The sequence below is a fragment of the Hesperophylax consimilis genome, chromosome 6 (genome assembly GCF_061612785.1).
Source record: "Hesperophylax consimilis isolate HC1 chromosome 6, BYU_Hcon_1.0, whole genome shotgun sequence".
Lineage (NCBI taxonomy): Eukaryota > Metazoa > Arthropoda > Insecta > Trichoptera > Limnephilidae > Hesperophylax > Hesperophylax consimilis.
Window position 1 is genome coordinate 37,356,791 of NC_142841.1, and position 23,794 is coordinate 37,380,584.

Sequence of the window (23,794 nt, forward strand, 5' to 3'; positions counted from 1 at the left end):
GTAGCCGAGGAACGTAACCACTCAACCACTGAAGCTCTAATGTATTGTTTTTACTTTTATTAATCCTTGACCATAAAAAAAACTATGTCAAAACACTCAAACTGGATCACATGTTATTAGGATGTTGTGGTTTAATTATAATTAATATAATCGTATTAGCCTTGTGGTCAATTAAAATAATTAGATAAAATTTTTTAGGAATATTTCTTTTCACACAAAGACAAATTAATATTGTTAATTTATTAATTTGTTGCGCTAACTCCTTCTTTAGCCAACTTTTCGGACAACGTTACAGTGTACATCATCGGGACATCAGGATCACAGATCTGCCCTGATGATGGACGTTGGCTAAAGAAGGAGTTAGCGCATCACGGCAAAACACCCCAAAAACAAATAACGAAAATAATTTTGGCCGTGAAAACCTTAAATCATATTTTACTAAGAATCTATTCAAATTATTAGTAATCCTGTTAAAAACGAAATAGCAGGCTCTGCTAAACTTTTAGTAAAAGAGCACGTGTTGGTAAAAAGCATAATATTTTGCCATTTTGTCATTATTTACTATCAAGTTAAATGCAGGTGCATGAACACGTGTTCAGATATATTGAGAATTTTCTAAAACAGTCAAATCAGGAAACGGTCTGCAATCCGATTTTAACCGGATTACGAATAAATTGATAAATTATTTATTTAAAGTGGCAGTTGGAACTCTTGGGCGGTATTCTTTAGATACACAAAATGGTTGTATTTCTCAAGAATTTTCGCCAGAAATATATATTTTTAAAAGTTTTTCTTTGTATACTGAATAATATAATTCAATTGATTAAAAAAAAGTTGAAGGCATTATCAATCGGTGCCCTCAGAAGGAGAAACAGCTGTCACGCGTAGTAATATTTTATAGAATTTGTTTATAATTAACTGTTTTTTTAAATGAATAATAAGATTGTATATTGTATAAAAAAATAAATAAAATGGTGTTCTACAAACGAAACTTGATAATACTATAAACTATAAAATAAAATAAATATAAATATAAACATCTATCTGAGAGATAGATAATAAAGGTCATAGAACTCTGTGTTTTTTTGTTTGTAAAAAATTTCTGCAGTATGAACTTTCACGTGTATGGGGTATTCGTACGCGGAATACAGGGCTACCGAATTAATATTTGTAAGTATGCAAAATTTTGTTGTATCTGATAAAACATGTTATTTACAGGGCCTGCCTGATATTTTTGGTTTATTTGTAAGCACTTATCTCATTGGGAGTTCAATCGGATTTTAAAAAGGAGAGCAAAATTCTCCGAGCTATACGTAAAAACAAACGTTAGTTTTTTTTTCTATATTATCTAATATATAATATAATTACTAATATTCATCTTCACATTTGTCGTCGATCTGATGTTAACCTGTCCTCGTCCCGTGGAGGATCGAAAGACGTTAAGGGTGAGACGAGGCCTAAAATGTTTTAAAATTAAATAATATATTTATTTTATAAGCAATAATTATTATCTTTTATCAGGAGATTTTTCAATGTGGATGAGTGTTTCAGGCTAATAATTATTGCTTATAAAATAGTTGTTACCCTTTGTGCTATGCATAAAAAATCATGTCTTAAACATTAGTTTACCAAAAAAAATTAATTAAATAATATATATGTCAAAGAAATTAAAGGTAGCCAAACACATAAAAAAAACTTTTTTGCTGATATTATTGAGAACAAGCTGAAGTGTACCCGGTATTGCTGGGGGTTGACCTTAGGAGAAAGATATAGACCATTACAGATTTTTTCTGTAGGCCTATTTAAGATATTCAATTCCGTAGTACATTATTTTGATGTATCTCATAAGGTTTAGCCAGCGTTAACAATGTAAGCGCCCGAAAATATTTTTTTATTAGTTGATTACAAAACATCGACTTTTCCCTACTTTCTATAAATATAATAATTATATCTGCACTCTCCAATCCCTGAAATCCAGGCGAACGGTAGCTGACATGACATTTCTCCATAAAATAATACACAACGAAATAGACTGCTCAGAACTTCTATCCCAAATAAATTTTAACACCCCATTTAAAAGAACTCGACACACCAACCTTTTTTACACAACTAGTAATAATACAAACGCTGCAGCCAATTCCCCTATTTCTCGTATCCTTCAAACATTCAACTCAATTCAAACAAGCACAAACACCGATATATTTTTTGATTCTCTCCCTCTATATAAGAAAAACTTTTTTAGCACACTGAATTCGCCCACATAACACATACAACCACACACAGACACACATGCACACGTACACACACACAAACACTCACACACACCTCTCTCCTTCCCCAGCACACTAATTTAACTTAACTTAAAAATGTAACTTAACCGTAAAATGTATAATATACCTCATATGCATATATGTCAGCAACATGTCATTGGTACCAATTATTGTACTAACTTTTATAATTTTGTAACTATTGTCATCTATGTAATTATGTACTGTTTGTTTCTGCAATAAACAAAATAAATAAATAAATAAAATAAATAAATAATATGCATGTATTTTATATGTAAACCTTCCGAAATAAATTCTCTAAATGATGGTGAGAATTCCGTTGCGGAGTTTTGAAGAATTAATCGCACAAACAGACAGACGCGGAAAGCGACTTTATTTTACACTATTTAGAGATAGTTTTGCTTTTTTAATATGGATTTTTTAAATCATAATTATATTTAACTGGTACCTACCATAGTTTGGTGACATATATTATTTGATAATAATAATATCACAGACATGTATGATTTCCCATTTGTGCCAACCCTGTATATTTGTTGTCAGAGTGAGGAGTTTTGCACCCGGTGTGGCAGTAATTTCTATAATATAAAAACTTGCAATACGGTTACAGTTAGTTAGTCATCGTTGTCAATTGCCGGTAAGTGTACATTCGATAGCACTTTTTTCTTCAAAAGGGAAATGTCATTTTTTGGTTATCTAGTTTTGGCGACAACGAACTGTAAAGTCATATTTTTGTCATAATTATAACTTGGGTGCAAGATTTTTCCAAGCTGAGTGCGTAAATTATTTTATCGTAAAAATTGAATCATTTGTATATACATCAGTGAAGCATTGTTTATTTTGCGATTCTAGAGGGTTCAGTTTCCAAATCTCACATTAAAAATGGCAGATTTCATAATATTATATATTTATATATATAGCCTAGTGAGGCAGGTTATAAGAACCTTAATTTTTTTCTATTTGTTACATACTACTCGTACCTATAGCTTTTTTATATTATCATTTTCATTTGTTAATTTAATTTACTACCCAACTTACAAACAAATGTACACTATGAACAGTTAACATGTGTTCTTAGTTATAGTGGCAAAATTTCTCAAATAAAGATATATATTATTACTGGTGGATCTCCCACAGTGCTTCGCTATTGATAATGTATAATGCATTCACTACTGTTTACCATAAGGTTACTGTTAAAAAACTACATTAAATCGACTCCGTATCTCATTACAGTGTAGAGATATTGCGTTAAGTAATCCTAGGGCGTTTCCAACTTCTTCTGCCATTTAAACATCTCTAAACACTCTTGACACTAATAACCCAGACTGATTTTATTTTATTTATTAAGATTAGAAACCAGATTAGTCGTTGTCCTGCCACAGATCGCCTTCTATATAGAGAAGTTAAAATTTGTGGTCGTATGTATTTTTGTTGTATTGTTTTTAAATTTCGAAAACAGCGCCGCCTATCGGGTCCAAAATTATCCTATATTTCAAGTTGGAACCAACCAAACATATTCACAAAATTTCCTTAAAATCGGTTGGGCGGTTTTGGAGATAAGCTTGTACAAACACAGTGACACGTGATTTTTATATATTAAGATTATTTTTATTATTATTATATATTAATACACGGAGAAAAATGGGTGTTGTTAATTTATTAAGAATCTCTTCAAATTATTGGTAATCCTGTTAAAAATGGGATGCAGTTAGTTTCCTGATAACCTTTTTGGAAATTTCTAATACATCGGAACACGTGCACGAGCACCTGCATTTGCCATTATAATATATTATGCAAAATGGGAAAATATTGCGATTTTATATGAACACGTGTTCCGACATCATTTTAATTTATTCGAGTTTTACTAAAATTTTGTCAGGTTTATTAGGGCCTGCAATCCTGTTTTTGGTCGGTTTACCAATAATTTGAAAAGTTTCTTACTAACTTAGCAAAATTAATTTTTCTCCAAGTATATACCTATCGATTCGATTCGATTTTTTAGGACATAATATTTGTACATCGGCTATTATTTTATAATAATTTTTAAATTCTTTTTTATTTCGTTTTAACCGGATTTCGAAAAATTTTAAACAATTCTTAATAAATTTGAAATATTCAACATAAGTAATTTTTTTCGATTAAATTTTGTTCTTATACCTCTAGCGCTTTCCTATTATGTATATAGATTAAAAAAACGTTTTTTTTTAGTTTTCATAGCTACTTGGATAGGTAGACAACTTTTAGATTGCTGAACGCTTAAAGTAATTTTAAATTAATTTTTAAAAAAGTAATTTTTAGGATTAAATTTTGTTCTTATACCTCGAGCGCTTTTTTATTATGTAAATTATTTTTTTATTTTTTTTAGTTTTCGTGGCTCCTTGGATAGGTAGACAACTTATAGATTGCTGAACGCTTTACTAACGCTTTACTGTAGTAACAAACGAGTAAACGGGAAATCCATCAGAGAAGGTAGAGAACTTTTAGATTGCTGAACGCTATACAATGTTTCTCTGGTGGTTTTCCCGTTTAGTCGTTTGTACATATATTTTATGTAATGTTTTAAAAAACAATTTTTAACAGGTTCTTTTTATTTTTATTTTTTTTATTTATTCATATTATTACTTATGTTCTTTTTTACAGGCGTCCAATATGGCGGACGTAAAGAAGAGCATCCAACTTTTATTCGACCGGCCCTCTGAGCTACTATTCCAGCCCAAGGGAAACAATAAAGATGTCTTCGAAGTGACTGAAAACTTCTTGGTAAGCAAAAAAAAACAGTTTGAACACCAGTGGCGTGCACCTAAGAAAAATGATCCTGAATTTTTTTTACAATTATAGCAGCAGAGTATTTTTGAGCAATTTACGGTACAAATAGAGATGAGAAATCATCTCTCATATTAGGTATTTCCGCGAGATATGTGATTTAAGCTATGTTCGAAAGTTGCAACACAACGCTTTTCCTTTAAAAGTTAACCACGGACACTTCCTAATAAAAATTTAACAAACAAGTTAACGAGACTTGCCAATTAATAGCAAACTGGCTGTTACGCAACATCTATCACTCAACACAAACAAAACCCAAATTTTAAAATTTTGTCCAGTGCAAGCTACACCTATCAATATAAATGTAAACATTAATAATAATATTATCGAACCTTCCCAAACCTGTTCACTACTGGGAATAGAATTAGATATAAACATAAACTGGAAAGAACATGTCTCAAAAATTGTAGCAAAAATCAGTAGTTTTTCTTATGTTCTGGGTACCTTAAGAAAAATATTAAACACCGAATCAGTAATAGCCGCATACTATGGTTATGTATGTATATACAATAATAAAATACGGTATTATTTTTTGGGGAAACTCGGTAAACGCTAAAGATGTTTTCATCATACAAAAGAGATGCATAAGAAAAATTACAAACTCTGATCGTTAAGATTTATGTAGACCTATGTTCAAAAATCTGAAAATTCTGACAGTCACAAACATATATATAATGGAGTTATGCATGTTAGTGCGATCATCTACAGATAAGTTCCCACCAAAAAAAACTCAACACATAAATACGCTACAAGGCTCACAGAAAACTTATTAATACCAAAGCAAACAAAACAATATTCCAAAAAGGACCATACTACATGGCCATTAAAGTATATAACAACCTTTCACATAACATTAAACAAATACAAGATACACACAAATTTAAATCGTTACTAAACACTTTCCTTGTTAATAAATGTCACTACACGTTGAGTGAATATCTCACGTAAATGAAACGCCTATTTTTATTGGTATGTATATTTGTATTTTTTTTTCTTGGTATATTGTTATTTTATCTGTATAAACATTGTAATTATTATAATAAAACAAATAATATTATGTAAACATTGTAATTAAATAAATGTGGTTAGCTGGAAGAAATGGGGTCTACCCATAAGCTACACCTTTTGTAATTTTTATTTTACAATAAATAATTTATGATTTGATTTGTTTTGATTTGAATAATTATATATTCCAAAAAGTCATCGGCTGACATTGCTTGCATGTTTGCGAAAGATTTTTCAAAGTTTGTCAATATTTTATTGATTATTTATATGGAACGAAAAAAATGCTCAAAGAATAACTTTAAAATACTTTTATATAATTAAATGTGTTTAGTTTTTTGTGGTAATTTAAACAAGAAAAAAACAGTATACGACCAAACAATCGTTGAAAAAAATTCCGGTATTCCTTATGAATTTTTTTTTTATGGTCTTATAAAATATAATATTCAAATTTGGAAGAGTATTTAATTTTAGGTCACGTTCAAAAACAGCGAATCAATTAATGTCAACCGGGAATATTTCTAAATAGTTAACTTGAAGACAAAACCTCAGTAGGTCCTCAGGGGAAAGATAGGAACTTTGAGGATTAATTGTCCGAGGGATCAACTGGCAGAAGGATCGGCTCTATGGGGGACTAACTGTCTCCTGGGGATCCACTGTCATGGGATCAACTGTCGGGAGATCAACCGTCAGGGTATCTACAAGAGTAAAATCACCCTAAAAATACTACCATCTCACACACATATACGACACATGCCTACTTACCACTGTATGCATAATATATGTATATTTATGAACATTTGCTTTTTAACAATAGCAATGTCGGTTTTCTTAATTCTTACCTTCTTATAAGACCTTTTGTTTCTTTCCGATGATCTTAATATCATCATAACAGAATTGACCGCAGTTCTATTTTTACAAGAAAGCTACCACAAATATTTTTGGGATTAACCGAGCGCTTTAAGATATGATTATTATTATCAATGTCTTAATATTAATTATGTCATTATAAGTATTTGTTTTTCAGTTAGATAGAATTTTATAAATGCTGTAAATAAATACAGGAGAAAGAAATTAAAATCATTCTCTTCATTAAAAATAGAAGCATCTGGTTCAGTGAACAGAATAAATAATAGTAGAAACAATTTGGTGCGTATTAATTTGAGCACCACGTTATACACTACAGGGTGTCAATAAAATTATATCTGAGATTCAATGTTTTATAATAACAGTTTAATTTACACTATTTACAAGTGCAGGGCCGGCACTAAGCGCCTGGCGGTAGTAAAAATCCCTACCATATCTTTTGCATAGTTATTATTTATGTATTTTTGTATGTACGTATCAAGGTAGGTATTATGTTTTAAAATATTTTTTGTATATACGTATCAAGGATAGGTATTACGTTTTAAATTATTATTTGTATGTACTTATCAAGGGTAGGCATTAAGTTGTATAATATTATTTTAATGTACGTATCAAGGGTAGGTATAATTTAAAAAATATATATTTGATAATTTTTATTGGAATAACTTCAATGACATATTCAATGATATTTATCAGTAGTTGGTAGGAACTTAGGAGGTACTGCAAACATTTATTTTTATTTTATTAAAATAAAGTTCTTTTATTTAAGAATTAATGTGTACGAGATATTTCGCTTTGCGAAAACCTCTTAATTCAAATAAGATTTTTTTTGTAAATATTTGTTTCACCTGCACAGACAGGGCAGACCTGCACAAGTGGAACATGTTTTGACGATATATCCGTAAGCAATAGCGCCTCTACTACTATCCCGTGGTTATTCACAGGTCTGCTCTAGTTAAACTCAAATAATAGATTGATTTCAGACCGACCGTTACTCCTCTCTCGGCATCGAGTTGAGCAACCGGTTCGGAGAGGATTCCAACAACAAGATCTCGCTGTCCGACGTGCCCCTGCCGGACCTCTCCGTGGCAGGAGCGCTTGCCAGGAACTCCGACTTCTCGCTGTTCATCCCCTCGCATCAGTTGTACGCAAATGCGCTCCTTGAAATCATGATGGGTTAGTATTTACACTAATTATTATAATTTTAGCTTTTAAGTTAGAAGGTTTATACTATTTCTTTCCTTCTTTACTTCTTCCCTTCTTTCCGTCTTTCATTCTTTCCTTTTTTCATTCTTTTCTTCCTTCCTACTTTCCTTCATTCCTTCATTCCCTTTTTCATTCTTTCCTTCTTTCCTTCTTTCTTTCTTTCCTTCTTTCCTTCTTTCCTTCTTACCTTCTTTCCTTCTTTCCTTCTTTCCTTCTTTCCTTCTTTCCTTCTTTCCTTCTTTCCTTCTTTCCTTCTTTCCTTCTTTCCTTCTTTCCTTCTTTCCTTCTTTCCTTCTTTCCTTCTTTCCTTCTTTCCTCCTTTCCTCCTTTCCTCCTTTCCTCCTTTCCTTCTTTCCTTCTTTCCTTCTTTCCTTCTTTCCTTCTTTCCTTCTTTCCTTCTTTCCTTCTTTCCTTCTTTCCTTCTTTCCTTCTTTCCTTCTTTCCTTCTTTCCTTCTTTCCTTCTTTCCTTCTTTCCTTCTTTCCTTCTTTCCTTCTTTCCTTCTTTCCTTCTTTCCTTCTTTCCTTCTTTCCTTCTTTCCTTCTTTCCTTCTTTCCTTCTTTCCTTCTTTCCTTCTTTCCTTCTTTCCTTCTTTCCTTCTTTCCTTCTTTCCTTCTTTCCTTCTTTCCTTCTTTCCTTCTTTCCTTCTTTCCTTCTTTCCTTCTTTCCTTCTTTCCTTCTTTCCTTCATTCCTTCGTACCTTCTTTCCTTCTTTCCTTCCTTTGTTCCTTTGTCCCTTTATTCCTTTCCTTTCTTCCTTTCTTATTTTCTTCCTTTCTATTCTCTTTTGTTAAATAAAAAAGCATAAAGTTCTTTGTAAGCCACCCCCACAAAAATAATGGTTTACCTCTAAGATTATGGGTTTTTCTCTGTACAGATCTCTTCAATGTATTAAATTTTATTGGAGAGTTTCCTCTTTCACCCTCTTATATCTTTTTAAGGAGTCGTTTTCAAATGGGTATTGTCTTAAAATCAATAGGTTCACAAACAAATATTTGGAAATTTTGAAAAAAAATAAATTAAAATATAAATCATCTCATCGCAGTCGTATGAATCTAATGTTTTTTAAATTAATATGTTTTAGAGCCAGCCGAGGGGGATTTACAAACATTCCTGTCCGTTTGCGCGAAGGTCAAGGACAGGGTCAACCCGAAGCTCTTCAACTATTGTCTCTCTGTGGCTTTGTTGCACAGGTATTGAAAAATATTCTCAAAATAAAATATGTATATAGGTTGGTCTGTGGACCGTCCAGAATCCAGTAGTATCCACATACAAAGACTTCAACTCCCGTTATTAAAAAAACGTTCTTTAAAACTTGGTTTGCTTAAGGATTGAACCTTCCTACCCAAGAACTCTAGTTGACAAATCTATAACCTCACCAAATCCAATCGGGTAGCACCGATATTTATTTCGTATATATTGTGATGTTGTAATCAAAGAAATGCGTATTAACGTGCGTGTGTGTACGTGATTGCCACTAAAAGTAGATAGAATACATTGTCATCGACAATTTTAGCTCGATTGGATGCCGGGAAGTGGGTTAGTTTCCGCTTTCAAGATTTGCATTCATTCATTCATTCATTCACGAAAAGTGATTTTCAAATAGATGTATTTAAAAATGTTTAAAAAGTAAGAAATATATCTGAAGTCTGTTACTTTTTTGTAACTGGCTGTAACTGTAACTTAAAATTTGGCAATTATTTTTATTTTTCATAGATTTTGATATTTCCAATGCTTCTTAATTATTTAGGAGTATTCTCTCTATTTTATTAATTATGTTTTACTTGATCTCCTGTATTTTTATTAAACGCAATTTAGTTTACCTGATCTCCTGTACTTTTGCTAAAAAGATTAGTTTAATTATTTATTATCCTGATTCCTGGTGAAGAATCAACCAAAACCAATCGACGTGTGTAAACCAAATAAAGTGGTTTTATAAAGAACTTGTTAAAATTAATGTATGCATTCTTGACCATTATAGACCAGACACCAAGGACATTCCACCGAACAACTTTATGGAATCCTTCCCAGCAGAGTTTTGTGACTCCTCCGTGTTTCAGGAAGCCAGAGAAATTAGTAGAACTCTTCCCGCGCCCCTAAGGGTGAGTTAATACTTCTAGTCACAGTTGAACGTAAAGGTCGATCACTATTTTTTTTGATATTTGAAAAGTCCCCGTTAAACGCCGTTTCTCAGTGTGTTTTAGCTTTTGATTGAATTACAATTAAGCATAACGGTCACGTTGTTACTCTTTTCAGGTAATAAGGTCTTGCTCTGATGTCGAAATATTAATTTATTTTAAGGGGTTGGAAAACGGAATGGGGCGGTTTTTCGATATCTCATGTAGACAGTGACCTTCTTGTTTGAAGGTCAGATCAAAAATATCACCGGCGACCAAAATATCATTTGTATTTTTAATTGAAAATAATGTCAGGAATCACTGGTTAAACGAAGACTCAGGTACATTCCCAACAACCCGTATTAAAAGATATGAAGAAAGATGTGGCCATGATTTTTTACATATTTAGAGACAGCCAGTTGGCGTGAAGAGGCGATTTCAATCTTATCGCTACCAGAACAAGTAGTACGTGATTACTACTGAATTTCAAGGTCTTCCTTCTTCTTCCAGACGCCCATCGTCATCCCCAAGGACTTTACCGCCTCTGATCTGGAAGTGGAACACCGCTTGTTTTACTTTCGCGAGGATGTAGGGGTCAACCTTCACCACTGGCACTGGCATTTGGTGTACCCCTTTGATGCACCTGCTGGCAACAGGGCCATCGTGGACAAGGACAGGAGGGGGGAACTGTTCTTCTATATGCACCAGCAAATCATAGCCAGGTAACGTTAATTTTCCGGACATACATCGACACATTAATGGTCAGCACTCAAATACACACTCTGTAGCGTCTAAATCCGACTTCAACATTCTGAACTAATAAGGAACTCCAGTCCATTTATAAAATAAATTATTTATTTTCAACTTGTAATTTTATATGAGTAGTTCGTTTTTAAAGTTAAGAAGTTGTTAAAAAGTAAAATTACATACTGAAAGATTTTATCCATGAGCATATTTGGAGTAAAAATGCGGATGTCATTTTGAGTCCGATGATATATTTTTCAAATAAAATCAAAATATAATATTTTTCTACCACACCTCGCCACTGATCACACTGTTACACGTCGCAACGGATCACGCTGTACGTGATCCGTGTTGTCTTATGCCTGTATCAGGCAACTCTACACGCGTCAAGCGTTTTTGGTGCGTGACACATAAAAATTATGATTTGGTGTCACACGAAGCTATTCCAAATTTATCTGACCATCACATAATCATCGCATCATTTTAAAACATCGCCTGGTTAGCAGATCACGCCATATCATCATCGCCACGATAACAAATCATCTCTGTCTGGTGTGACAGGTCTGTTTCAGATTGTATGGCGAGCGATATGGTGATATAGGCCAACCCCAAAAACTATTTGAGCTTAATAGCATAATAAGTACCATTACGACACTGCTGGAACGAGACATAGTGCAACGTTACATTACGCGCCAACCTGTAATCAGTGGCGACGTTTGAAGGCAAATTATATATTTTTATTTTTGGCTAAAAAGAAACGAATAATCAAACGATATCTATATTTTTACTTCATCAGCATGCTGGTGCATGCTTTTGCTGGTTAAAATCCTTTATCGTGTGCCAAAAATTCATATGGTACGCGCTCCGTCAAATCTCTCTAATGCTACTGGAAAGAGAAAAGCTTTGGCGAAACGTTAAATCTTGTTTTACTCTACATTATTTCCAATTTTTCTTTAATTTGTTCCAGGTACAACAACGAACGTCTCTGCAACGCCCTGCAACGCGTGAAACGCTTCAACGACTTCCGTTCCCCCATCGAGGAGGGCTATTACCCGAAGCTGGACAGCATGTCCAGCCGGCGCGCTTTCACGCCCCGCCAGCCTAACGTTTCCTGGCAGGACCTAGACCGCGAGGCTGACGCCATCAAAATCACCGTGACAGAAATGGAGATCTGGCTATCGAGGGTCAACGACGCCATCAGCTCTGGGACCTATCAGAAGGTAAACATTTAAATAAATCAACCACTGCAACGATGCACATAACGCTGCGGAAAGCCGTTTACGATTGATTGGTAGCATAACACACAGCACTTGAGATTATTTCGGCGCGACACAAAAATACAAATAATCCTATCAAAATTATTATTTACAGTGATCTGCCTGACCTAGACTTCTACTGGTTTTAACAATGGGCGCGAATATTTTACTCACGCCAGCCGCCATTTGGCTCGGGGCGGGCTCTGCCTATATTGTAATTTTAGTTATTCCTACTACCATATAACAAGCGAAAAATGCTTGTATTTTTTCACTCGGTTACTTATCTTTATTGTTTGTTTCCAGCCGGATGGTACTACGGACCCCCTGACCATTGACATTCTGGGCAACATGATAGAATCCAGCATTCTTAGCCCTAATCGGGATTTCTATGGGCGCATACACAACACTGGACATCTTTTCACTGCGTATGTCCACGATCCCAATCATCAATACTTGGTGAGTTCAGTCAAATCACGTAACCCTTAGTTTATCAATAATTATTATTGAAAAAAATTCGTTGAAATTCATTTTAATTTATTTATTTCCATTTAAAGTTTTCTAAAAGTTTTAAAAAAAAAGTATTATTTAAGTTTTTTAAAACTCCTAACATCTCCTAAATATCAAAAAAACTGATGATAAAAAGTCAACCCTTCATAATATTAAATTTCAACGCGATGCACACAAATAAAAAAAAACCGAAATAATTATTAATAATTCTTACTATTTTCAGTAGATACGCGTACAATACATATATGCCGCCGTTTTTCCAATACTTTGTGGTGTAATGATCAGCATAGTTGCTTTCCAATGAGTTGATCGGGATTTGATTCTCGGCGGTGCGTTGTAAAAAAATATGGGTTTAAATTTTGAATATTTTTAACTCGTATTTAATTTTTATTTATTTATTAACAGTTATTTGTCACTGGTCTGCGTAAGTACAAAATAAAAACCTTAAGCCAAATTTTTTTGGTCTGGTGGAATGTAATAAAATTTTTTTTTCTTTAGCTTTGTAATGAACCAAAACAGAGGTTCCCAATTAGAGTTCATGCACGCACTGTATGGACACTATACGGTACGGACTGTGCGGACATTTTGGCTACAAGGGGTACGCGAGTTTGGGCACTTTCTCGAAGGGATACTCAGGAATAACTAACTGGGACCACTGAACTAGAATAACCTGTAGCCAGGTGTTCAAGTGTCCATTATAAAACAGACAGTGCAGTTTTGAAGAGCTGGTACATGTGGTGTGCGTAGGAACCTGGGAGGGGTCTCATTGTATCGGGAAAATCGTGTCGTTTTCAATTGTTACCATGGTTTGATCCAGAGCTCTGGTCCGGGGCTTCGCCGTCCGCACTTTTTTTGAAAATGGCCGTTCTTTCGTCGCCACCCAGCTGCAATTCTGCTGATTTCTTCCGGCTGCAATTTGCGACTTCTGACTTCTGTGACTTGCGACCTGAAGGAAAATCTTGGAAGAACTGAAAGATTGAATTAAGGAGGACATCACCGCTATACCCATCGATAAGTGTCAAAATGCAGGCGAAAACTTCAGAAATCGCCTTCTTCAACGTATCATCTTCAGCATTTGATACATAAAACGGAATTATGTACCAAATAAAATAAAATTAGCCCCATTTCTGTAAGTTGCGTATTTTTTTAGTAGCACTTCAAAACAGCACTGTCTGTTTTGCCGCAGCTTTTATAATTTTGTGATTAACTATTTTGTTACTTTTTTAGAGAAGGAAATTGTGAAAAATCTCCTAGTGATAATATGACGTATTCTGCTTTAAGGAAACCAATGGCGTTATGGCTGATGAAGCAATCACAATGCGCGATCCCTTCTTCTACCGCTGGCACTCCCAGATCGACTCCCTCTTCCAGAAGTTCAAGGGTTCAAGGTACACCAATACCTACACAAGAGCAATGGTAAATATACATTGTTTACTTTAATGTGCTAAGACTAAGGCTAAGGGTAATTTTCGAAAATGTTTGGCAATGGCATGACTCAATACTATTGAGACATTTTAACATCTACTTCTTCGTCATTTCCTCTCATCATGACTTTCCAATCATGACTTCAACTCCAATTTCCCTGATGAACAAGACTCTTCTACTCCTCACGGTTGTGCGCTGCGTGGAGAGCTAAGGACATCGATGTTCTGGACGCTAGTGATACTCATAGGTAGTTCTTTAATATGTGCATCTGTGCATTGCACTGCTTTTTTTCTGTGTACCAGTCATTAATATACGAATGTACAGTCCAGTCATAATTCACGCCATCAGAAATTTGAGCTTTATTCTAGTACAAGACTCCCACGCAAGCGCAAACGAATCGTGCGTTTTCTTTGTTTCTCAAATCTTCGTTCTATCTTCCTTCGGAGCGATACAGATTACGTTCCTTACGGCAAATCACGTGCTGGAGCTACATAACTCATTCCGTACACTATCGACGAATGCGCGAAGTGTCTTGAAGGCAAGTGAATTTTGCACAAATGTGATCATCTGCTATCCAATCCGCCTGTAATGGATTCGTTTAGGCATACTAATTTACAATGTTAGCACTGCAACATTTACACATTGGCACTCGTGTGCGGTAAATTTAAACGGCTTAGCGAAATTTTAAGCGAAGAATTGCGTGTCTTTTATTCTTGAAATTATATTGTGAACGCTTGAAAATCTCCTACTACCACTACAATAAGTCGAAAATGTTGCTTGTATTGTGATTTAGGACTTAGCCAGCCGATGAATTGAACACACTCTCCGCCTGGGTGAGACCCAAACGCGTTGCCAAATCAGCTACTGACCGGTCAAATGCAGTCAATTGCAGTTTCCTTATCTTACTTTGCTACACCGATATTACACATTAGGTAAATTTTAAAAACGAAATGCACTGCTGGCAATTTTAGTCACAATCCATCTCTGGACTGATACTTGGTAACTCCAGTGCATTGGTAACCTACATCTGGTTCTCCTGCCTAATACCGCCAGTGACGATGAGGTTCTTCAAGTTGGGGTTTCAACGTATCCAAAAAATCTTAAAACACGTTGTAGACAGAAGCGCTTGGCATAGCTTTTACAGAATGGACACATTTGTGGGTTTGGCTGTCCGTAGTAAGAGTTGATAAACCACTGTAATCTTTGTTGTTTTTGTGAAACAAGAGATCTATTACAGTAAGGTCAAATGTCTGCCCGTTTGGAGTTATATTGTCTTGAAATACAGTGATTGCAGTGTAAAAAATATTTGTCGAAGGACCTGTAATTACCACTGCACGTAAGACAAAAATATGTTATATGGATAAGTAAGGACTCACCATTAGGCAAAAGGCACTCGTTTTCTTCCTGTCTATCCTCCTCAGGTATCGCAGCGGTGGCACTGAACACAAAGCGATTTTGCACGAGACGTGCGCGGATGTAAAATGAATGTAGGTAAAGCAGTTCATAAATATGTTTGAGCGAGTGGTTTGAGCTATGATATTATTATAAGCTATGATATGATGGATTGGAATAGAGGAAGGTAGGACAAGGAACAACAATATTATCTCAGTACAGTGGTCACATGTATGTACATATGTGTGGATGAGATGTGTGTGTGTGTGTAAATTAATGTATAATGCGTAATGGCGTAACCAGAGATATTAATATCAAAACGATGGATTAAGATAATGTTCAAGGCAGTATAACTTTGAACAGTCAATCTGCCATTTTTAGTAACGTGACGTGTTTACTGTTGAATACAGATTTTACCATTTACATCCACTTAGCTGATCAACCCCAACATCACCGTCAACTCGGTCGGCGTGACGGATGAGCTGGGCACCAACCAGCTGAACACCTTCTGGATGCAGAGCGACGTTGACTTGTCCCGTGGACTGGACTTCGCCCCCAGAGATGGTGCCGTGCTGGTTCGCTTCACGCATCTTAACCATCGTCCCTTTACTTACAAGTGAGTTCTACGTTATATTGATCGCGATCGTTTTGGTTCCCAAACTTTTCTATATGAATCTTTCGAATTTATTTATATGGAATACTTATATATCTTCTTCAATGAATGTAATATATCATTGAAGAAGATATATAAGTATTCCATATAAATAAAAATCGGATATATTTATCCGAGGCACTATCTTGGTTATAAGTTACAAACCAATTCAATAAAAAATTGTGATCATTCCAAAAGGTAGCTGCCAAAAATTTGCGAAAAAATTATTTGCAAGATAATATTGTAGATTCTGAATTTTAAATATGATATTAAATAACTAGGTCCCAATAGTCGAGTGGTTAAACCGCTGTCCTTGCAAGACAAGAGTTCCTCGGTTCGATTTTGTTTTCTGTGTCTCAATTCTGTTTCATGTTTCGTTTAGATTTTTTAGTATTATCTACTTCTTCAATTTTATTATTTTCTCCTGTCCCTCCAACCACAATACAATGATCTTGAAATAAAACCACAGGCAGTGGTGTTCAAACCCTTCAGACTTTAAGAATCGTAAAATATTTAAGTTGTGCTCAAACCGTCTGGACTCTAAGGATGGGTTGTTTCATAGAATTTGAAAGATTTATCAAATTTCAAAGTTAACTGTCGGGTTCTGAAAATGTACTATTCAAGTTCTGATATTTTATTTTTACGGAAAAATAGTCCATTAACAATATAATAATTTTTGAAAGGAGAGCATATATAAATGATGAGCAATGAAAATATACATATAACATAAAAAGTACAGATGAAAAACAATTACAAGTGTTACAAGACAATAAAAATTACAATACATGAAAAAGGTTTAAAGGGCTTTAAAAATTACACATTACGTATCGACTGTCGAAATTCATTTAGGCTTACACCAAAAAATTCAATGCTTTCACTTGACGATGAGTTGACAAATCTCGACATTCTGGACAAAGGAGAATGGAAACTATAATTAGTGGAATGTTAACTGAGGAACAGCAATTCATTATTTCGGAGTCTATGGGAAGGGATGTTGAACTGGATGTGTTGCAACAAAGCAGGTGTGTCAGTAATACTGTTGATAATTTTGAATACGAAAATCAGATCTTTTCTAAAGAAGAAATGTTTTAAGTTTGTTCAATTTCAATTGTTCCAAGCAATTGCTCGTAGGAAGCAATGTTGTAAGGATTCGATGTGACAAATGTGAACAGCATAGAAAGGATATATTCCACCATAATAGGCCAGCTACTTGACATAACTGAAATAATGACAGAATTTGAAAAGAACTTTCTCAGAACTTGAAAATTAACTTTGAAATTTGAAGAATTGTTCAAATTGTCCAAAACAACTGAAACAAATATTTCTGTGCTAGTGTTTGCAATAAAAAGTACATAACCATTTAATTTTACATTTGCAGGATGTATATAAAATTTAAATACATCTATTATAACTACACACAGTTCCATAGTCCACATGGAAGTCATAATTAAATGTGGCGTACGGTTTTGGCTAAAGTGGTTTTCGCTTGCCAAAAGGGTTGTTTCATTACAACCTTCACATTTTCTTAGATAAGTCATCTTTTACAAATACTACATCATAATTAACTATATTATAAATGTGTATTTACGTCCCAGCATTCAGGTAACTAACGGAGGTCCAGCGAAGAGAGGAACGGTGCGCATATTTATTGCACCCAAGTTTGACGAGAGGGGTCTGCCCTGGCTCTTAACTGACCAAAGGTTGATGATGGTTGAACTAGACCGTTACGTAACTAATTGTAAGTAGTGATCTTATATTAATAATGACACATGCGGATATTGGGAGTGGAAAACACCAATAGATGCAGGAAATGTGAAGAGGATGAAGAGACTCCAATTCACCTATGGTACCAATGTCCTGCCCTGGTGGGAACTAGGCTCAGATACCTGGGGAGACACACAGTAGAACCAGAAGATATAGCCACATACCCAACGACAACCCTGGTGAACTTTATTAAAGGGACTGGGTTGTTGTTAAAGGATTGAGGTAAAATGGGAGATAGCACAATGGGCCTATGGCCTAGGTGCTCACGGGAACTACGTGTAAACCGTCTCCGCTTTGAAAAAAAAAATCAAATTCATAAATGTCTGAGCGTAGCGAAGTCCTATTTAAACTCGACCGTTTGGCATTCCGTATATCTGGAAATTTGATTGAGCGTTCTGTTTCCATTTTCGAAAATCTGTTGGTTTATTTTGATTGTGGTTCAGTAAAGATTCTTTTTTTAAACGTGAAATCGTCGTATTTGTTTGGACATTTATACCTGAGGAGACTGAAAAAAGAATTGTCATTGAGATAGTGACATTTCTTTGGACAAATATTATCTTTTACAAATTGTTTGTAATTCCTTAAAATGTTATTTAAAATATATTACGGCCTATAATTACGTAGCTATGTATTACTTACAATTTTAGAGGAAATTTTGATTTTGATTCGTTAAATAAGAGAAAATTATTACAGTATTTCTGCCAGTGTTCACAGAACGTAGTTATTAAAATATTATTATTATAGTTTTAGTTGTTTTTGAAGAATCAGTGAAGTTGGACTATTTGACTGGAAATTTAAATAAGATTAATAATTTAATGCTTTCTACAGTAAAATCCGGTGTGAATAACTTGACCCGTCGCTCCGACGACTCCTCGGTGACCATCCCCTTTGAGAGGACTTTCCGTGACATCCCCGCCGGCACCAACAGCGGAGACTTTAACTTCTGCGGCTGCGGTTGGCCACAGCACATGCTGATTCCCAAGGGTACCGAAGGAAATGGCTCCGCATACCAGCTATTCTGCATGGTCTCCAACTACGATAAGGACAAGGTAAGCAACCTCATCATGCCTATAATATCCTAACTGGACTGCCTAAAATTGCAATCGAAATTAGAAGCGCCATCAGAATGGTCAGATTTGCTGAGTATGCTCTTGATAGCTTAAGTATGTTAGCTTGAGGTTCTATTCACAAATTGCACTTTTAGCAGTAAAGTAGAACTGTCTATAATACAGACATTCAGGGATAGATAAATACCAGTGTTACCAAGATCAGAGTCAACATTATTGCTACCGCCTGCAAATTAAGGACACTGGTCTAATGGCTGTCCAAGCTCAATTATAATCTATCACAATATACGTCTATAGTGTATTGTTTGATCCCGGAGTTTTTATTTTATTTATTTAAGAGTTATATCGGGAGTTACAACAAACTGGCAGAGCCGGTAGGATCTTAACCTACGCTCCCAAACTGGATCATAATCCAGACGCAATGATAACCATGCTCAACATAATTTTAAGAATCAAGCAGGTGGTGTATGGACTCCGCATCTAAATAAATAAATTCATCAATTAATAAGTTGAAACAATATTTTTTAACTCTACAGTAACTCTGTCTTAACTTTTTACTTTCTCTAGTAACTCTTTCATGTCTTTAATAACTCTATTAGTTTATTTTTCAATATGTATGTAGGTGCCACACAAGTATATCTACGTTATTGCAATTAGAAATCTGCAGGTACGCACATATATGTGTGTTTGCATAGATAAAACTTACCCAAAGTTCATGTACCACATAGGTTGAAAACCAGGAAATATACAAATCTTGCAAAAAATTTAATTTTAGTCAAATCCATTTTATCTTTATTGATAGCCCACTTCTCTTGGTATGCTCTGGATTATTCGTGCCTCAAAATTTCTGCCGTATTCGACGCCGTGAATTCAGCAAGTTACCAGAAACGTACAGATATCTGTGTTCCGTAATTTTGGATTAATAAATAATCTGTCGTGCAATAATAAATAAAAGATTGTCTGTCCTGGTAAGGCGTTTTCCGCCTATAGTTCATATCCAGCACTCCTCCAGTTATATTTTAATATAAAATCTTTTTTTTAACATAACAGGTGGATCAGACCATTGATGAAAAGTCCTGTGCAGATGCGTCCAGCTTCAGTGGCATCAAAGACAAGTTGTACCCTGACAAGCGGGCCATGGGTTATCCCTTCGACAGGCCCCCAGAGAGGGCTACTCCTACCCTTGCTGAGTTCCTGCAGCCCAACATGAAGGTGCAGGACATCACCATCAAGTTCACGGACGTCACCGAGATCAATCCAAAGAACCCCCAACCAGGCGCATAAATTCGTTGATCCACTTCTTAAATCACTGCACAATCACAACCTTACTAAGTTTAAATCTGCAAATAATTAGACACTTCATAACCTTACTTTTGAATGGCTTCTACTCTTTGGTATGATAATAACATTTTTTAAACTCTTTCAATTGCTCTGCATTCTCTAATCGGACAATTTATATCCATCGAATCTGCTTCTTATATATAACTGGAAGTTAATAAACTCTTGACATAAATTGCTACTTTTGAGAAAGGTTTTGAATTTTAGCCTTTTAAAAAAGACTACCGATTGATACATTTATATCCATCGATTCTACTGCTTTCCAGAATTACCCAAGCTCTATCTGGTTCTACGACATTAACATTTTTTCTATGTAGGAGTTAAATACTTTATATCCAGAACTCGTAATTGATTCACACACCCCAATTCGGCTATTTGAACTAATAGATTCTACTGCTTACATCATTGGAATAAGCCAAATTTTTTATTGAAATAAATAAATTCTACTGCTTTCATCACTGGAATATGCCAAACTTTTGAATGAAACTAATAGATTCTACTGCTTTCATCATTGGAATAAGCCAAACTCTTGATTAAAACTAATAGATACCTACTACTGATTTCATCACTGGAATAAACCAAACTCTTGATTTGATACTATACTCTGTGAAATCATTAGAATAATTTAGTTTTAGTGTCAGATTTTCTCCGAACTTGAAAAATTATTCATCAAATTAAAAAGTTATTATTCAAGTTTTGTAAAAGTTATTTCAAGTTCTGTAGTTATTCCATTATTGGCCAGAATTTCACATAACAATTTTTCGTCTTCTTTCTTTCTCCAATCAGAGAGAGAGTTAAGAATCCTAAGCTCTCACACTCAATCATTAAAGCCATACAGATTTCTTAACTTAACTTATTGCGCCCAATACTCTATTCCCACTTTCACGGGTGAAATGAATCTAAAAGGCTCTGGCCAATTTACTGTAATCGTTAAAGTTTGTCATGTTATATGGCTGCCAGTCCCTCTGCCCAAGATTTGACTTCAAAGTTATTTATACAAAATCGAATAATAATAAAAATAATATTGGACAATTTTTATAGCGCCGCTTTTGTGAGTTATCACCTCAGGGTCGCTTTACAATTGATGCAGGTATTACAAAAAATATAAATATTACCAAAATAAAGTGAAGTTGAGTAAAGTAAAATGAAGAACAGGAACAGGTGACATGAAGATAGAAGATGAAGACTCTGCAGCAAGAATCCTAGGTGGTAAAGAAACTGGACCAGCTGCTGCAGCGAGAGAGTCAATAGATAATAGACCTCGGCAGCACCACTGTAATGTTCGACGAAGATAGAAGATGGAGACTCTGCAGCAAGAATCCTAGGTGGTGAAGAAACTGGACCAGCTGCTCCAGCGAGAGTGACTACCGCGTCCACCAACAGTGCCAGCACGAGGTTCGTCATCCGTTCAGGTATGTGTCTGCTGCTAATAAAGAGTGCTGACATAATATTCTCACATAGATAACAGACCTTGGCAGCACCGCTGTGCCGTTCGGCGAGTCCATAATATCTAGTCTCTATCAATAATAATAAAAATAATAATAATATATGGACGATTTTTACAGCGCCGCTCTTGTGCAAAATCACCTCATCTCTCCTAATCTATTTTAGTCTCTCTAGTCACTTCTTAGCGATTCATGCCACTTAGTGCATCTTCTCGACCCTGTTAGACTCTTTCCTGGCTCTAATACCTAAATAAAATCCAACAAATTAAAAAAAATTACAATTTCTTCTATTGTTTCGTGATCCAACGATTTCATACCTCTGTCTCAGACCTATAGGGCTCACTTATAGCATGCTATCATAAACAAAATCTTGAACCAAAGTCAAAGTGAAGTGTATGCGTGTCATCTGAAACAAAAACAAAATTTTAAAATAAAATATAGCTTATCTGTTTTCTAGGTAGATATTCTCGGTTTAAGAGGTCCCGTAAATCCCGAACTAAAGAAACCACTTGACATTTGAGGGGTCAGGTATAAAATCTTCGACTGCATTGAGAGTCTTTGTTCTGGCTTCACTTCCCAAATTTTATCGGTTTAAAATCAATGCTCTGTCCAGTCAAGGTCGAGCTTAGTACACATACATGGATAGTTACAATTCTCTATTACACTATATACACAGAAATCTGATTTTCTTCGCACAACACAGGAATACATAATTTCTTTAACTAACTACAGTAATAAATTTAATATAATAACATATTCTAAATGGAAATTGTATTTCTTCTTGGGAAGAAAGAATTTTTTTTCTTGCTTAAAAAAATGCAGTTCTTCGTCTGTACACAAAAAATGATTCAATCATCATTTTATTCTTCGGACATTCTTTCACAATAAATAAAAACCAATTTACTTTCACCATAGATAAAAACCGATATTCTTTCACCATAAAGAGAAAAAGATTTACTTTCACCATAGATAAAAACCGATCTTCTTTCACCATAAAGAGGAAAAGATTTACTTTCACCATAGAAAAAAGCGATCTTTTTTCACCACAGATAGAAACCGATTTATTTTCACCATAGACAGAAAACGATTTTCTTTGATAGGTTACTCATTTTATTTTCTTCAACGGTAAGGATTTTTTTAAAGTATATAAAATAATATTAAGGATTTAACATGTTTTGTAAAAATGTATTAAAATAAGCATATTTATTTTATTATCTAGTCTTATTGTCGTAATTACAACCTTTGTACATATTGTTAATATATAGCATAGTTCTGAGAAAAGTTTTCGTTTTAAGAGATTTGTTTGTAATTCAAATATTGTAAAATTTTATTTTATTTACGGATATAATAAAAGCATAAACAAAACATTGGCATTTTTTTCATAAGAAGAACAGAAGTAAATAATTGGTATTTTATTATTAACATACACATTATTATATATAAAATACATATTTTTAAATTGCAATCAAACCATATTGTTACAACATTATATATAACATACAGGTATTTTATACCTTATAGTTCAGCAATATTGTGGGTTGTGGCAATAAGGTATAAGGTGTTTATATAATTACAAAAAAATTATATACACCGAGAAAATAGACTTTTGCTAATTTATTAAGAATCTCTTCAAAATAATTATTTCAGGAAAAAAAACACTTTTTCCAAGTTATTCTATTCTATATTATTATATTCATATCGTGTATGTACACTCGCAAACTAATGATTCGTCTTATTATTTTGAAGCATAACTTGTAAAATTGCGTTTTTTTCCTAAAATAATTCAATTAGCGCCATCAATAAAAGAGCATAGCAAGGGTTCCCTTAAAAAACCAGGCTAATGGTTTTTCAAACTCCGTCACACTTGATTGACTGTCAAATTGATAATTGAAAAAAAAATAG

General features: G+C 34.3%; 2 protein-coding genes across 2 annotated transcripts; one reads left to right on the top strand and one right to left on the bottom strand.

Annotated features, from left to right (window-relative positions):
* The first annotated feature begins 2,928 nt into the window (after positions 1 to 2,928).
* On the top strand, positions 2,929 to 23,163 carry LOC149423314 (phenoloxidase subunit 2-like). Its single transcript, XM_089632666.1, has 13 exons — positions 2,929 to 3,062; positions 4,929 to 5,048; positions 7,964 to 8,156; positions 9,270 to 9,378; positions 10,167 to 10,287; positions 10,813 to 11,024; positions 12,014 to 12,266; positions 12,606 to 12,758; positions 14,091 to 14,225; positions 16,061 to 16,242; positions 17,874 to 18,016; positions 18,871 to 19,091; positions 20,160 to 23,163. Exons 2-13 carry the CDS (start codon positions 4,938 to 4,940, stop codon positions 20,391 to 20,393), a joined length of 2,067 nt encoding a protein of 688 aa, XP_089488792.1. The 5' UTR covers positions 2,929 to 3,062; positions 4,929 to 4,937; the 3' UTR covers positions 20,394 to 23,163.
* LOC149423315 (uncharacterized) lies at positions 8,296 to 8,868 on the bottom strand (the record flags this gene model as incomplete). The annotated part of the gene is made up of 1 exon (XM_089632999.1): positions 8,296 to 8,868. A coding segment is annotated over one exon (573 nt), but the record flags the coding sequence as incomplete, so codon positions are not given.
* Positions 23,164 to 23,794: the final 631 nt, after the last annotated feature.

Bases quoted from the DNA above. Each gene is read 5' to 3' on its own strand.
- LOC149423314 (XM_089632666.1), top strand. From the start codon at position 4,938: ATGGCGGACGTAAAGAAGAGCATCCAACTTTTATTCGACCGGCCCTCT. The intron at 12,267-12,605 runs GTAAACATTTAA...GTTTGTTTCCAG, and splicing joins GCTCTGGGACCTATCAGAAG to CCGGATGGTACTACGGACCC. The intron at 14,226-16,060 runs GTAAATATACAT...ACATCCACTTAG, and splicing joins ATACCTACACAAGAGCAATG to CTGATCAACCCCAACATCAC.